Source organism: Gordionus sp. m RMFG-2023, chromosome 2 (genome assembly GCF_954871325.1).
Source record: "Gordionus sp. m RMFG-2023 chromosome 2, tfGorSpeb1-WG-v2, whole genome shotgun sequence".
NCBI classification, from domain to species: Eukaryota; Metazoa; Nematomorpha; class Gordioida; order Chordodea; family Parachordodidae; genus Gordionus; species Gordionus sp. m RMFG-2023.
Genome location: NC_088776.1, coordinates 11,939,051 through 11,956,992, shown reverse-complemented (window position 1 = coordinate 11,956,992; position 17,942 = coordinate 11,939,051). Strand labels below are relative to the sequence as shown.

General features: G+C 25.6%; 1 protein-coding gene across 3 annotated transcripts in view; it reads right to left on the bottom strand.

The window, feature by feature from the left end:
• LOC135923097 (S-adenosylhomocysteine hydrolase-like protein 1) overlaps positions 1 to 17,942 on the bottom strand; it is a 56,631-nt gene that overhangs the window by 12,750 nt on the left and 25,939 nt on the right. For 2 of the 3 annotated variants that reach the window (XM_065457667.1, XM_065457666.1), the window contains 9 exons: positions 10,695 to 10,759; positions 8,144 to 8,231; positions 6,793 to 6,929; positions 4,244 to 4,405; positions 2,060 to 2,236; positions 1,740 to 1,786; positions 1,607 to 1,670; positions 860 to 948; positions 428 to 498 (listed from right to left, as the gene is read on the bottom strand). In XM_065457667.1, the coding sequence (XP_065313739.1) occupies positions 428 to 498; positions 860 to 948; positions 1,607 to 1,670; positions 1,740 to 1,786; positions 2,060 to 2,236; positions 4,244 to 4,405; positions 6,793 to 6,929; positions 8,144 to 8,231; positions 10,695 to 10,759 (900 nt within the window). Of the gene's footprint in view, positions 1 to 427; positions 499 to 859; positions 949 to 1,606; positions 1,671 to 1,739; positions 1,787 to 2,059; positions 2,237 to 4,243; positions 4,406 to 6,792; positions 6,930 to 8,143; positions 8,232 to 10,694; positions 10,760 to 11,685; positions 11,821 to 17,942 lie in introns of those variants that run through there. The other variant, XM_065457668.1, reaches the window with a different exon arrangement.

Genomic DNA, 17,942 nt, shown 5'->3' with positions numbered 1-17,942 from the left:
CAGGGTAGCTTACTTTTATGCATATTGAAATACGATTCCGATAGAATCAAGTCTTAAAATAGAAATGCGGGATATAAATAAGTTTTAAATTTTTTTCCATTACATAATAATCAGTTCAACATATACGATGTAATGATGGTGGCTAATGTTGTTAAAAAGCCCGATTGGATCGATTTTTTAAAAATGCCCGATTAAGATTTTAGTCAAATTAATATTGTGTTAAGCCTCAAAATTTGGCAAGTAGAAACCAACACTACTGCCACCTATGAGCAAAATCACCAGGCTTACATAATATTATAATGGTTACAATCTTAATCGGGCAGTTTTTAAATATCGACCCCAATCGGGTTTTTAACAACACTAGTGATAGCATATTATTGATATTTTAAATATGATCTTGATATTATTATAAGGTAAAATGGCTTACCAGTGGCGGTGACTAGTATATCAATATTCTTGATAACTTCGTTGATTTTTACGATCCTGCAACCATCCATGCTAATAAGTATGAATAGATTAGTTAATAATGTTAGATAGAATTTTTTGTTAAAAACATTAAAGGTTAACTAAAATCAAACCACAATATCAAACATTTCTAATAAACTCCAGTTTTATCATTACTTTGACAAATTTTTTCCTTTAAAATTAGAGAGTTTAATATCTTCAAATGAACATTTTCAGATTTCTTCTCGCTCAAAATTCTGAAAAAAAATTAATCATGAGAGTTTAATATATAAAAAAATATCTTGTTTTTTTTGATCTTCAGATATCAAAAATATTTTTGCCTAGTGTATATCATGCAAATTATTCTTCAGTATTCTTCAAAAACATTTTTTTGCAAATCATTATTATGTATTACCATGCTTGAAGAGCGCAAATAGGGTCAATCTCCGTAACCATAACTATACACCCCATACCCTTTAGAGCTGCACAACAACCTTTCCCCACCTAATAAAAGAAAATAAAAGTTTAACTTTAGAGGAAACCGGGGATATAACAAAACTAGAGTTAAAACGAGCCCTGACTGTATAAGTATAATTAAGGTGTGCCCTAAAGGTTAATTTTTTTTAACCAAAAAAATATATAACTATAATTGAACGTGCGACTAAAAGAAAAAATCATATTTAAATTTAAACTCATAAAGTAATCAAAGTTTTTACCATATAAAAACCCTACTTTGAATAAATATTTTATTTGAATAAAAAGAAATAGTTACGATATTAAAATAAAATTTAATTGATAGTGAGAAATAGGGGCCCCCCTTTCAATGTAATTTCATAATAATTATTATTTAAAATAATTAAATTATTATAAATATATCATTTATTCAACCTTCGCATATAAGAAAATTTTCTCTTAAAATTTATAAAAGTTAGAGAAACAACGAACGTTCTTATTTTATAATATATATAAAAAAATGATTAAAAACAATTCTAATTATTGATGTTGTTGGAGTCCTTGCTAATATAACCTTTTAAGAATTGATAAAACCGATTGTATGCCTCAAAATAAGAGATGCTCAATTTACAAGTTATAAATGGTCATTTTAAACGAGAAAGAAAGTGCACAATAGATTTTTTTAAATATTATATATAAAATATAATACCTCTCCATAACCACAAACAAGCACTTGCTTGCCCCCGAACATCAAATCTGTCGTTCTTTTAAGGCTATATAATGAGAGAAGAAAACAAAATCGATATAAAAAAAATTAATCTTAGGATTTCATTTTTATTAACCTGTCTAGAATGGATTCTCGGCAAGAATACAAATTATCGAATTTAGTCTGTTAAAAAAAAATGTATATCAAAAAAAATGTGTTTCAAATTACGAATTAATTGTCGGATCTTAAATGGCTTGTCAATTAGTCTATAAAAATTACCCTAAAATTTAATAGAGCTGTCTTGAATGTTTGATAATTATAATCAGTGACGTTACCAGCTACTGCCATTCAGACCTCCTCTAAAATAAGAGACTTTTAATATTTTAGGTGTGCTCAACAATGCCCCCCTCCTTCCCTATTGCTCAATACTTTAAATTAAAACTGTTACGCATATACTTTGGTAACGGAATCATTAATATTCATGGCAGGGACGTAAAGTTTTCCCGTTTTGGAGAGTTGGTAAAGTCGATGAACGCCTGTTACACTTTCTTCCACGATCCCTTTGAGTTTTTTGAACTTTTCCGGGTATTTTTTGAGCATCATATGGGTGGCGTCGCCTCCATCATCTAAAATCTGAAATACCAAGATACGTTAATTGAGGAAAAGAATGTTTTACCAGTATTTTTTTTTAAATAATCAAAATTGTGGATAAAAAATTATATATTTATAATACTTTTTTTATTGATATATTTTTATTTTATTCCCTAAAAAAATATTTTACCAAATAATTTATTATTCAAGAATTAAATCGGTCTCTAAATAAAAATAGGTAATATCATCCAGGATATTAAAATAGCACCAATTAAATTTTATATCAGATAAATGAGAATTAAATTTAAAAAAATGAAGATAATGACGCCATTAAATCTTGCAATAATTAATTTATATAAGATGGAGCTTTAAATATGAGTTAAGTATATTATAAATCTTGTGCTTAAACCAATAATCAAACAAAATCAACCCCGATATGACCCTAATGCCTTCGAATTAAGGTATACCTCGTACTTGTAATTACATCTGCTTGGATCGTTTTGCCAGATCCTTTTCCCACCAAATAATGAGAGTAATGAAAACTTAAAAACCAATATAACTGATATCCAAACTATCCTATTATAAACCTGTGATTCATTTGAACCTCAAGACCTAAAATAATTCAAAACAATAGGACAAAGGTTATGTGCAATCACACGTGACTATTGAAACTTGTCGATTCACTCTTCTCTTTACATAATGAATCACTAAGTCCTGCTGACTTAACTTAAATAGTTTGTGTTTTTTTATATAGCTTTAGTTAAAAAAATTAATATAATCAATATCATCGACCATGAAAAACTATTGTATTCGAATTTTAAAAATAGTATAAACCAGGGTTATGTATTTGACCGGTTAAATTAGATTCGTTAGACTGAGTGATATTTTACAGTTATTTTTAAGGCAGCATTAACTTTACTTGGTGTATATGTTCATTCATAAGGACCAAATATGAAATATTAGCAATTTTAGAAAATTAAACAATTAATAACGTGTATTTTTTATAAAGTTAAAGTCATGATATTTCCGGAATCATATTCCAGTCAGAGACCTTCATGGGCATTGATTTTTTGAAAAGACCTGGCCCAGGCCTGAAGTAAAAAAAATTTTGGCCCAGGCCCGGCTCATTTTTAATATTTACAAACCCCTAATAAGTTTGAAAATTTTTTCCCAAGCCCGGCCCATATAAATTTAATTTATCATATTTCATCAAAATAAACAATATTTAAGTATATTTAGATGTATTTCATTAAAATAAACAATATTTAAATGTATTTACAGAATCATTTTGTTTGCAATACTAAAATTTATTATTATTAGAAGAAAAAAATTGAATTATTTTTTTAATTTGTTAGCAACTGTTTTAAATAAGTTAAATCAAAATTTAAAAAACTTAGGTCCAGCCCATTAAAAATATTAAAAACCCCAGGCTTGCTAGAAAATATAATATTAAGCCCATTCCCAGCCCACCGACCCGGCATGGGTCTCTGATTCAGTTTGTATAAACTCTTCACTTTGCAAATTTTAGGCAAATTAGCTATGAACCTCTGAACTAATCTTAATTTAATTTATATATCATGGGATGAGTATTTTAAATTATTAAGTAGAGAATTATGTATTTTAGATAGGAGATCGTAATGTAATAATACAAATAAAAGATCATTATACATTATATTTTAATATTGTGATATATATATATATAAAGAATATAGTATGAAGAATTCATTTATCAAAAAAATATATATTTTGCAAAAAAAGTGGATATAGAACACTTACTCAGCAGAAGAATAGTAAAATTATAATATAATATCATCTAATCATTGACTGATCAATACATTTTGCGGTCAATTAACATTAGATTGGTTGCCAACCCTGGTATAAACTGTATCAAAAACAAGTCATAAAAGAGAAGAATGGAAAAATATATATAAATTTAAATTTTATACTTATTTTGATGTTTCAAAATGTCATTTATTATATGAAATATAAGAGTATGAATTAAAAGTTTTTTTTCAAAAAAAAGAAGATACATAATAATAAGGTATAAACCATATTAGGATCCCAGTCGGGCGCGTCTATGCATTTTTCTATGCACCACCAAAAGTCTTCCTCGCTCTCACCTTTCCACGCGTAAACTGGGTAATTTGATTCTGCGAGAGCGGAAGCGACCTCGTTTTGCGTTGAGTAAATATTGCAAGCAGACCATCTGACCTATATTTCGAGTTTATAAAAAAAAATATAATCATATTATTAGATGTATGCGTGTGTATCTATAAATAACCAATATTTAGGTTTATTTGCAAAAAAAAAAATTTTTCATTTGATTGTTGAGGTCGTGATTTTATAAATAATGGGGTTAGTATTATGAAAGATTAAAGTTCCGATTTTTATTATATTTGTAGTAAAATTTTTAGTTTTACTTGATTAATTTTGTTAAAAATTCATTGCAAAATGTTTCTTATTTCATTTCATTTGTGGCGGGTCACAAAAAAGCAAATTTTGTAATCATGAATTAAAAAACTTCTTATTTATAGCAGGAGACATGAAGGTTTACTGTCTAAAAATAAGAAAACGGACGATGATATGAAAAATAATAAACGATGTAATACCAGCAAAATCTGGTGTTGTTAAATGGCTAGATTTTTAAAAACGGCAACCCCAATTTTTTAGCCAAGAAAAATTACACAAGCCTAGATTCATAGATGGCTGGACAATTGCTAAAAAATCTCGAGGCTTACGTAAATATTATTTTGGCTAAAATCTTAATCTAGAATCGACTAAATCAACGAGTATAACAACATTAGCCAAATTTCTATTACATTTGATATTAATTAGGATAAATTTTTAAGGTTTCTAAAATTTAAAAAATGCATATTCATCCACTACATTTTTTGCTCACAACATCATTGTTGAAGTTTTAATTCAAATAATTCTAAAACCAAGACCATCCAAAACACAATATAATAAAGAAACAATGGATGAAAAAGATATTAAACAGTTTTCTCTTAATACAATGTTGAAAAACATAAGTTTTGGGGGGGGGGGGGGGGTTATAAGCTAGAGGTCTGCAAAACTCAACCTGAGGACCGATATTGTAATTAATAATTATCGGGATATTTTTTTCAAGTGAATCGATTAGGATCAGGTTAGGAAAATTTTTTTATTATTATTTTGAATTTAATCAGTGATATCGATAAATAATGTTTTTGATTTGTTATAATTTTATAATTTTATTCATTTTTTTAAGATTATTTCTTATAAAATATATACAAATACATTCTAGCGTAAATTATTTTTTATTTTTCTTATTTCAGGGTCGGATTGTGTTTGGGAAATGACTTTCTTTCCAGTCGGTTCTAAAAAATTTGTCTATCGTAAGTTTCTAATAGCTTTGAAAAGTTTAATAGATTGGTTAAAAGTGATTTTATTTCCACAGGCGGTCATGGGTTATGGTTTAAAAAATGGCGACTGTTGTTGTCGTGTGTTCTAATAATGAAATTATCTCATTCATATCATAACGGCTAAAATTTAAATTAAGGAATAAAAAATGATATTATTTTTATACATTTTTCGTTTTTTCCAAATAAATATTGCATATGAAAATATAGTTCCGAAATAAATTAAGATTGAAGGTCAATAAAATTAATTTGTTTTAAAAAAGCTGGTATTTTGAAAGCAGAATTTTTTAACACCAACATGATTATAAAACTTATTTTACATTATCCTTGTATTTATCTTATCACAAATGTTTGGCAAATCCGACAAATTAGAACTTACATACATTAAATCAGTTTCCTAAAGTACTAATTCCTTTCATTTATAAAATAGGGCTAAATAAGTGTATAAATTTATATTTATATTCAAAAAGATTGCCTTTTATCCTATTAATTTAAAAAAGCTGGTATTTTGAAAGCAGAATTTTTTAACACCAACATGATTATAAAACTTATTTTACATTATCCTTGTATTTATCTTATCACAAATGTTTGGCAAATCCGACAAATTAGAACTTACATACATTAAATCAGTTTCCTAAAGTACTAATTCCTTTCATTTATAAAATAGGGCTAAATAAGTGTATAAATTTATATTTATATTCAAAAAGATTGCCTTTTATCCTATTAATTAATGTCAAAAAATGTCGTAAAAGGTTTTTAAAACAAATCATATCTTTAAATTTAATTAAATCGTCTACTAAAACCCCCTTTATTACCTTTTAGTTTTAATTTAATTGAACAAGCCAAATATTTAATTACATTAGCTATTTTTTATTTACCTTAATATTTTATGAAAATTTTAAAAAAAGATATTCAAAAAATTTTATGGCATATATCTATCTGATTCATTTATCTATCTTTACCTGTCTCTCTCAATCTATCTATCTAATCCACCCATGCATTTATAATGAATGATTAATTAAAAAACTTTCATGTGAAATGCAACAATTTTAAATATGTAATAATTAAAAATATGCAATCAATGTTTTAAAAAATTAAAATGTTTTGCAAGCTTGAAATGATATCTAACAGATTTTAAATAATACATTTATAGTGTAGAATGATAAAAAAAGGTTTAAAATGTTGCAATATTAAAATAACTTGAGCTCCGAGGATGTGTAACGTTTCTATCAAAACCGCGGTTTGAGCTGTTACATGCGTGCAGCCTATAATTTTAGACCCCGCTAAAGGTTTATCGTTTTTGGCTCTCTCTCTAAGGGCCATCACGCCCGGCATTTCTTAAATTTATAAGAAAAATAAGTAATCCTTTAGGTTAATTAAAAGATACTTTGAATTAAGCCCATATTTAAGTGGTAAGTATATGGGTTACAAACAAAAAAGCCAGATAGCTTAGTAGACGATCATGGATGGATCCAAGGAAAAAAATTTTACGTTTTAAAGATCTGGAAACCCGATAAATGGAAATAATTTAGAAGGGTTAAAAGAATAGCTATCTAATTAAGAGGCGAAAAAAATTCATTACCTATATAGATAGGAATGTTATCGATAAATATGGATTGATTTTTAAAATAAGTATCAATTTCAAATTTTAAAACATTACAAAATAATAATGGTGTATATATATATTCATAATAAATACTATAATATATTTTTTTAGGCCGTGTTCAATTATAAAATTTATTAATATAATATCCATTATAACTTGATTTTCTTAATTAAAAGCCTAAAAATTTAAGAAGATTAATTGAGAAAATTTTTTCTTATCACAAAAAGATATGTAATTATTAGTATATAAATGTAAGTCTGTTTGAACATTTTTTTTAAAAAAAGAGATTAAATATATGTCTTTAGTAATAATGGTCCGAGTAAAGTGAAATTTATATCTTAATTGCTAAAAATTAATATAAATAATCATTTTTTACAATTTTAAGCTAGGTGACTTATAATTGCTTTTATTATCTTGTCAAAATAAGTTTGACTTTTAAGAATAACTAGATATAAATGATGAATTTAGGAAATAGAGAAAAATAACTGTCTATTAACTACGTTTTTAAAAGAATAGAGATTGGTGCAAACCCATTATTTAATCGCAAGTCGTTACCCTAATAGTAGTGCCTAAAAATTGAGAAGAAACGTTTAAAAAAATTGAAGTGGTATTGTCTTTTAAAAAAATATAATAAAAACACAAACTATTTTGGCTTTTTAATGAACGCGAAAAAAATGCATTATTTGAAACGCATAAACGAAAACGCCTTCCATTAGAAATGATTAATATTTAGTCAAGATAATTTTGAAGGCCTTAAATTAAATCATAATATAAGAAATGAGTTTTTATTATCAATTCTGTTTGTTAGTTTAGGATTTTGCATCAAGCCGGTAAATCTTATTTTAAAAAAAATTTTTCAACCACTTCTAAAAATCATATTTTTGTAAATAATCTTTTCGTTTTCAGGTTTTTAATAAAAATAAATAAATTATATATAATTAAAACCTTGTTCAGCTATTTCGATCTCCCGTCTCCCGAAAGCGGCTTGATTTATGTTCCTAACACAAAAGTCCCGAAATCCTGATGAACTTAGCTACAAGAATTTAAAACAAAATTATTATTTATACAAAATTAAATCAGAATCCTGCAGGCTGGTAAAAAACGATAAATGGTATAATTGTAAAAAAAAGTCATACTATGAAAATTACAAGTCCTGGCGGGGTAAGGTAAATTATTTTTTAGGCCAGGCTAGCGCCAATTTAAAATTAATTAATCAGTTTACATTACGAAAAAAACCATAGGCGTAGCCATGATTTTCTTATGAGAGTGGGAATTTTTGGATGCCATTTCCCCATATAAATTTCACTGAAAGATTTTAGACCCGATTATTGCATGCTTTTACTGAGTTAAATTTATTTTAAAAAGATGACGCCTTTTTTATATATTAAAATATTTTTTTCTAAAAATTTTCTAGTTATCTCTAAAAATTACTTATATTTATTCAGATTTTTAGGAAGGGGGGGGGGGGTGGATGTGTAAGGGTAGTGTTGTTAAACAGCATTTTATCCAGAAAAAAATTTTACTCGTAAAAAAGGTTTGAACATCTATTAAATAATCTCAAGGCTTAGACAATATTTTTTTTGCTAAAATATTGAATTAGCCGTTTTTAAAAATCGGCTCAAATCGAGCCGTTAAACAACACTATGTAAGATAATAACAATTCATTGAAAAAAAAATCAGTTTTAATTATGTGTTTTTATAATCTTAAAATTACATGATACTTAAATGAGTGAACAATGCTAGGTGAAGCACTGAAATTAAAGAAAGAAAATCGAGTATTTTGAATAAATTATTATAATCATTATATTTATAATTTATTGTAATAAATTAAAATTTTCATATTTTGAAACGTTGAGCTGTTCCGGGAACGTTCCCATTCCTCTAGCGTTCTACAATTTTCCCAAATTTTTTTTTAAAAAAAGCAACATAGATCTTGATTAATGTTAAATATTATAATTAGTTGTATTAATTAAACTTGATGGGATATCATAACAAAGATCGATTATTAAAATTTAATAAGAAAAAAAAATTATAAAAAAGATATCGACATTTTAATGGAAGAAGAGGTTTTTTTTTAAATATATGTCAAAAAGCATTAATTTTATTAATGATATTTCCAAAGGGAGATTTTAAAGAGTCTCCTTTCCTTAGTTAGATAAGAAATATTTTTTTTAAAAAAAAACAATTTACTTTAATATTTCTAATCAAATTAATGCTAAAAATGGGTATATTGCTTGAAAAATTATATATATCATTTATAAAATTCAAATAATTATTTTTATTTTTGAGCATATGTTAAACTCTCACTTAGAACTAAATAACTATCCTATATATAAGATAAGAATAATGTACACAAATTGTTATATAAATAAAATAGGAATAAAGTTAGATTTTTTTAGGAATGCATTCCGAAACATGGAATGAAAGATACTTTTTAGCCGGAACAGGAACACACTTTGTTTTGGATCCTTGTTATTCTTTTTAAAAAACTTCTTTTTTATACTTAATTTATATAATATTTTTTTAAATCCCCAATCAATATTAGAAATGGGTATTTTTTATACAGAACTCAAATTCGGAGTAAATTACAAAAAAAAAATTCAATTTTAATAGGAAGTAATATTTTATAATGGAAGATAATATAGATTTTATCGATTTTCTCAGCATTAACAGCTAGCAAATTGATAGTAAGTAAGTACCCTTCTTCTTTCTTTTTTTAAAAATATTGTTCAAATATTTTGGTTAAACTGTGAAAAGGTGGTAATATTTATTTTAAATTTTTTATTAAAAAGGATGCACAGTCTACAGGTGCAAAAATCTTACTATTTACTAAGCTTCTTGCTTATTAATCGTTTAAATTTATAATAGGAGCGGGAATAGGGTTTAACTGATTTATTGTGTTGTCAGATTTGATGGAAAACATTTCCATTTTTTTAAATATATTTGCAAATAAAATTATTTAACACGTAAAAGTTGTTAAAAATAAAAGTTATGTTTTTATAACAATATATTTGCAATTATAATTTTATTTACAATAAAATTATTTAACTCGTAAAAATTGTTAAAAATAAAAATTATGTTTTTATAACAATATTTGCAAGTATAATTTTATTTGCTAGTATTATTTTATTTGAAAAATAAATTAATATGGGAATTTTTCCCATCAAATCTGCTCAACACTGTATATAATAGCAACTCATTTTTCTTTAAGCTATGCCCAAAATCTTTTTTTTAATTTGAAAAGTTTAAAAACTTTCTGAAGTTTTAAAATTTTAAATTAAATCATAAGTTCAATTTTTAAAGAAAATATGTTTTGGACAAGTTTTATTTTTATATTAAAATAGCTTATTTCATCTATTTCAATAAAGTTTTAAAAGTTTGCATCGAAATTTTTGATATTTTGGACACGGCCTTAAAAAAATAGGTGTTAAAAATAACAATCATCGTCGATCATGTTTTTTTCTTTAAAAATTAAACAAATAAAAAAAATAGTAACCTGATCCTTTTCCCTCGGGGATCCTGTATCATCTTCATCTGAAGTTGTGCTTGCGGTGTAAGAAGCTTTATTGTTTTTCGGGAAATTTTGTGAATTCATAAATTATAATTGGTAATAAAAAAATATTAAAAAACCCATAAATTTAGAGCTAATTTTAAAAAAAAATAATAATTAAAAAAATCATTCTTTTATATATATATACATAATAATATGATTTTAAATATAGATATCCAGAAGCGATATTACAAAAAAAATTATTAATTGATGTTATATCATCGTTCTATTGTTAGTTTTTTATATGCTTTTAAAAACAATAATCGTCGCTTGATTATTAAGGGATTCCAGGGATAAAGAAACCCGTTTTTGTTATATTTTCTTCACATTAATCTTATCACTGTGGAAAATATGATACAACAATATTTTATCGCAAATTTACCAACACAATCAACATATAATCTATCAATATTTTGTAAGAAATTTTATAAGTAAATTAATTTTTAAGTGTTCCAATATAAAAATTTTAGATTTGTATTTGTTGTTTTTTACATCCCTAAGATTCTATCCAGGGGCATCACTCTCCCTATTCAGTTGTATGAATGCTTCTATAATTTTTAAACATTTTGGGTTTTGACGGACATAGCAAATGGGTTTAATCTCCCTCCTCCTTACACTAACCCCAGCACTGTTATTCTACCTCAATCTAGTTTATAGTAGGGCGATTTTAAAAAATAACATCATTAAATCTGTTTAAGCTTATAATAATATCTGTGACGAGGTAAGGGAAAATTTAATAATAAAGAAAATGATACAAATCTGTTAATTAAAACTCGCCTGCAACGTTTTCCACCCCGCTTTTAGCGTTTTCTCTTAGAGATAAAGTGCTCCGCTTAAATGAAATTTTAATAGTTCTACTAGAGGAACATTATAAAACCAGGTTATCACTTAAGCAGTTTCGAAAACAATTTAATAATTCAAATAATTTTTATTTTACTTTTCTCGTATCGGGTGACAAAAAATAATTTGCGCGTCGAAGCATTATTATTTGATACAACATTTTTAATGGGCATAAGAACCGAACGTCAAAGGATAAAATTATTAATTTTTTCAGGATTAAAATTAAAAAAATTTTATATACAATTATTAGTTACTTAATTTTATATACAATTATTAGTTACTTAGTATTATAAAGTTTATTTTGGTGAAGGATTCTTTTAAAAAGAAAATTGTTTTAAATGAAGATAATAAAAAGTCTAAAAAATGAAATAAAATTTAATGAATTTTATAAACTGTAACTATAAAATAGGATAAATTCATATAATATTTATAGATATATAGAAATGGCGTCCAAAATTTTATAGAAATAATTGAAAAAAGCTTATAATGTAAAAAAAATTGTAACCACAAAATAGCTATCTTTATTGTATATTGATATTTTTTTTTAAAAAAAAAATAAAGAATATATTATATATTGGTCATTGGTGGAAAAAAAACGAAGGCACATAAAACTAAAATCAATAAAATATATTTTAATATAAAATATTGTAAAATCTACACGCATAAGGTTAATTGTATATACATGTTATATATTGATTATTGTTTTGGCTTTCAAGTGGAGATTGGGAGTTGGCTAAATAAAATTTGAAACAAAATAATAATCAACCCATAAACCCTTTATTTATTGTAAATCGAATCCTTAGAAGCCTCCAGCCCCCACAGCAAAAAATAATTACAACTGTTTTATTTAATAAGTATAGTTCTTATAATACTAAAGGGTTTCCTAGCTAGAGTTTAAACTTGGACAAAAAAAGGGTTTGATTAAGGTTCATATATTCTAAAAAATGGGTTTTAAGGTTCCCAGACGCGATTCCAAACGCTGTTAGAGCCATTTTTAAAGATATCAAAAAATAAGCCCTCTAAAATGAATCACCCAACATTTTAACTACCCCATTTCATTGATATTTGATTACTCTTATTTTTTTTTAGCTTATTAAAAATATTAGTGAATATTCAAAAAAAAAATTTAAAAAACTGAATGAAATTTAATACAAATTATTAAAATATATATAATTTAAAATTATTCAATTCTATTCAAGGTTATCATCATTCTATGATGATAAAGTGTCATTCTTTTTGCCCAGCTATATTGATATATTACATCTACCTTTGCCTTTAACCGACTATTCTTTGTGGAATTTAATTAATAAGATTCTTCTAGCATGTATTATGAGATATTGATTTATAAATTCTAATTTATTCTTCAAAAAATAACCTTTTTTAAAAATCTCTAATTTCTAAGCTTTTGAGTAAACCTTAAATGCTTTCAATCGGATGGAGAGCTGCATGGAACCTATTAATATTATAATTCTTTCGAGGTATTCGGTATTCGCAGATTTTGCGTAATGACAAGGAGTTTCATATTACTGGAAGGTATGATTTGCTTCATGTTTTAATAAATGAATTGATGGTGCGGGTACTTAGTATGACATCTTGATATTTAACAGTATATTATATTATTTATAAGATAGAACCAATACTAAACTTTTACACTCGTGCGATCCTATGCCATTATTATATCATATGGAAACTTAAAAGCAATCAGAATGGAAGGTTTCTGCTTATGTTCTTCCCTTTCGTACTGTTCCAAAATCGATATAAAATTTTGATTTATCGCTGATAGTATTTCCCTTTGCTCTATCTAATTTACGTATTTTAAATCCCAACTTAATTTTTTCTTCTAATGTAATATTCTTAAAAATAGTTTCCTTATGGAAATAGCAATGGTGTTAAGCAAAATTTCAAATGAGTTTTTTTTGCTCTATAGTCCTTGAAAGGTTGACATGAAAACTTGTCTCTGCATAAATCCCAAAAAATCATAGAATCCTCTCTTCTTTTGATCTAGTTTTCTTGATGTCATCTATTCTGAATAAGCTTGCCCCGGTATTTTTATATAAATTAATTAAATTAAAAGCAGATGATTGTTAATTTTTTTAAAAGGCAAGATAAATTAACATGGGCGAACATTTTGGTGGTCATCTTATTGTAGGTGACAATTTTTAATTATTTATAAAACATTAGATAATTTGTTAATAAGCAATAGAAAAAATTGCAAAAGTTAGAAGTCATAGTCATTATAAAAATTTTAATTTAAGTTTTCTACTAAATATAAGATGACCTAACAAAAATTCCCACTTTTGTTTTTCTCCTAAATTATCAATCTTTTATTTAGACAAATAATATTACAAATTTAATATTCAAATTGATTAAATTTTTAATTAAATATTTAAAATCCAAAAATTCTTTAAACACTAATATCTCGGATAATATAAATGCTAGCGATTTCAAATTTCGCTAATTAAAACATTTATAATCTTCATATAAAACAAATTTTTATCGGAATTGAAATATATGGTTGTGAGGTGAGTGATTTGATATATAATAACCCATATTGTAATGTGTGTCCGTCCTATTTCCTTCCTGGATTTTATTTTATTCTTCCATTCGATATATAAATATAAATTTTGCATTCGAAGAGTGTACATATATATATATATATCTTTTTAATTTCTTACTAATTCAAAATATCCCCCCCCCCCAATATACGATCATTATCAAAAATTAATTAAGGTAATTTTATAAATTAATATTCCCAGGTTGCTCTAGTAGTCTCTGCCGTACAAGACAGTGTGTAAAGATCCCTATTATTCCTTATATTTTAATTACATACTAGTAAACACATTATTTTAATATAAAAATAAATATAATAGTATAATTTATAGAATAATTTTAAGTAAATTAGAAAGTCAAAAATTATATTGATTTAAAATAAATTCAACTTAAAAAATAAAATACCAAAAAGATAGATAATATATTATTATACCTTATTTTTTTATTTTAGCAATTAAAGTATATGTTATTTTTAAAATATTATTTTAGCTCATAATTAAACTTTTTATTCCAGTTATAGGATTGTCTATTTCTTTTTTGATATTATTTAGCAATGTCAAATTTAGAGATCTAAATCAGCCTGAAAATCAGACCATCGTGACCACTGGTACAAAAATATTAAAGGACCGAACAGGGAAATTATTTTAATGAACGGGGTCAGGAAATTCGGATCTCGAGTGTAATTCTCTAAATAAAATTTAAAAAAATATACATATTTTATCGATTCTGAGGTAAAAAAAAGTTCGTTAATGAAGGATTGATATTTTAAATTTTTTCCCAATTGAATAATTCTTTATTATAAATATGTCGTGTTGCTAAAGTGGCTTTAGGTAGCTCATTATTTTTTTGAAAAGTAACTTCACGCTATTTCGCTACTTTATAATTATTACCTTCTTTCTTTATTATAAATTATATATTTATTTTTTTTAAATTATTAAAAATTTAGTCAAATTTTCGATTAAATTAAACTTAAAAATATTTTTAAAAAATCGAAATTTAAAAATAAATACTATAATATATAATACATTTATAAAATATAAAAGGGACATGCCATGCCAAATCAGCCACCTCATAGCTTACTTTTTTAATATATTTTGTGATAATTTATTTTAAATATACTAACTGGTCGTCGCGCTAATTATTGAAGAAATTATTAGAATAATAGTTAATTTAATTTTTAATTAAAAATTAATTGTTTAACATCGATAAAGGGTAAAAAAACGAATTTTTCTAGTTTAATTTCTAATTATCTAAGATAATATAATTGCGAATGAGCTAAAATTTCACTATTGACATAACTAGAATATATATATACAACGTTATTGCAAATCTTTATCGAAATTGAAAGGGGTCGGCTAAAATTAAATATTTTGTTACTCATTAGAATCACCCAAAATAGTGTTATCAAACTGCTCGTTTTAAGCCAATTTTTCAAAACGGCTAACACAATATTTTAGCCAAAAATATATTGCTTAAGCCTCGAGATTTTTATATGTCTAAACCTTTGTTCCTTCTATGAGCAAAATATTCAGGCTTGCGTAATATTTTTCTGGATGAAATATTGAGTTCGCCGTTTTTAAAAATCGGCTCAAACGCTGTTTAACAACACTAACCCAAAAGGACTAATATATAATTATAAATTTTTTTAAATGTTTTAATTTAAACTTGAATTTAAAAAAATTTAATTATAAAAAAAGACAAATTATAAAATGTCTTATTTTGTTCCCCATAAGGAACCAAAGTTATATTTAAAAATTTCAATTTTTTGGCAAATATAAAAACGGCCAAGCGTCGTGTGCGAAGTGCCTTATTTTGTGGTCAGAGATTTTTTTAAAAATAATTGCTGAAAGCAAGGTCATTTGTTGATGTTATAATACGGCTAATAAATGGCTTATTTTTATATTTATTGATTTTTTTTATTATCAGTTTTGATTGGATGTCACTTAATATTAGCGCGGAATGAAGAAGCGCAAGTATAATCCTAGTAAAATTGCCAGAATCTCAAGGGATTCCCGTGAGATCATCTAGACTTTAACCATTATCTGAAAAGATCGATGGTTTATAGCAGGGTTGTATTAGCAATTAAGATAGTATTTGCCAATAGATTACTAAGATTATAGATCTGCATATAGTAATTCATGACCTCCAAGTCGGTCATCCTATTGAAAAGGTAACATTGGTCAAAATAATGGCCTGAAGATTTAATATTAATTTTAATTTACAGATGAGGTTAGCTGATGTCTCACAAATACCTGCGTCATCAATAGACTATTGAAATTAATATATACTTTTTGAATTATCTTTTTTTCGCATTATAAATCTAATCGACCCTCTGATCGAAAATAATGTAAAATATGCCTGATAATGAAATGGATGATACATAAGAGTGGTGATAAGAAGATGATAATGCTGTTCTTTTTCTTTTCCGAGAAATGTAAAAAAAAATATTTGCATCAATATTAACTAATTTTTTTAGAAATAGCGCTTTAAGCTTGCTAAATGTTTTGAAAAGTAGTTGTAGCGCGTTATCGGGTTTAACAATACTGAAAATTTATGTATAGAAAACAGAATATATCAATAAAGTTGGATTATATATAATATAAACTAATATATAAAATAATTACAAGTTTAATATTTAAAAAAAATTGTTGGAGGAAATAGGATATTTGTTTTAAAAAAATCAACCAATCAAAACCTTTTTTCCTCTCAAATGGAAAATACTTTACGCGTGACGGAGCAGGTTACTGGACGAAGTGGTGAAGGATAAAAGTTCGCATCAGAAGGTATAACTTTACAAAATTAATAGGTCACGTGAGTTTTTAAAGCAACCCTGAAGACAAATTTTTAAATAGGTCAGGCCCATGATGATATGATTGAGCGTTGGCCTTCGCTAGGAGGAAATATCGATCTATTCTTATTATTTCGTGCTTAATGATATAAGTAGTCAATAACTTTTCTTTATATCTCTTTCAATACAATAATAATGTAAATAAAACATTTCGTTTCACTTGGAATTTTTTAAAAAACTTAATTTTTATGGATATTTAATGTGAATAAGCGATGAGGACAATTTTTTTGAAAAAAAAATATTTATATTATATAATAAAACCATGGACGAAAAGTTAGATATGATTTTTGATTTTCTTTTTAAACTTATTGTTATATAGAACTATTACTGACCATTATAGATTTAGAGAAGATTAAGAACTAAATTGTTTTTTAAATATTTATGTGATAAAAGGTATTTCATTTATTTGGACACAAATAGTAATCGTGTTTTTAATTAAATATTATTTCATTTTATAAACACGTTAAGTTAGAATTTAACTTTGTAGGTTTTACACTGGTCCATGATAATGTATTCAAAAAATTGGCAGGAAAATATTCTGCATTCCCGAAGTTATTAAATATAATAAATTTCCTGGTCATATAATATTAAAGGCCTGCACAAACCTATTTGAGCCCCGCCGAAATAGGATTGGTCAGACTAGATCTTGATTTTTTATATTTTCATTCCAATGTAGTGTTGTTAAACGGCTCAATTTAAAAATTAAGAGTTTCGCCACCATGCAATATTCGAAATTTCGTTAAAAGATGTCCAAACTGCCATCTATGAACAAAATTTTCAGTCTTGTGTAATATTTTTTGGTTAAAATATTGGGTTAGCAGTTTTTAAAAATCGAACCATTTAACAACACTCTTCCGATAGATGACAAATTATCTTGTTTTTCCTAAAATTTTCTTTTCAAAAATATAGTACACTTCTTGTACTTGTTTTCTAATTCAAATATTTTTGGGACGGAC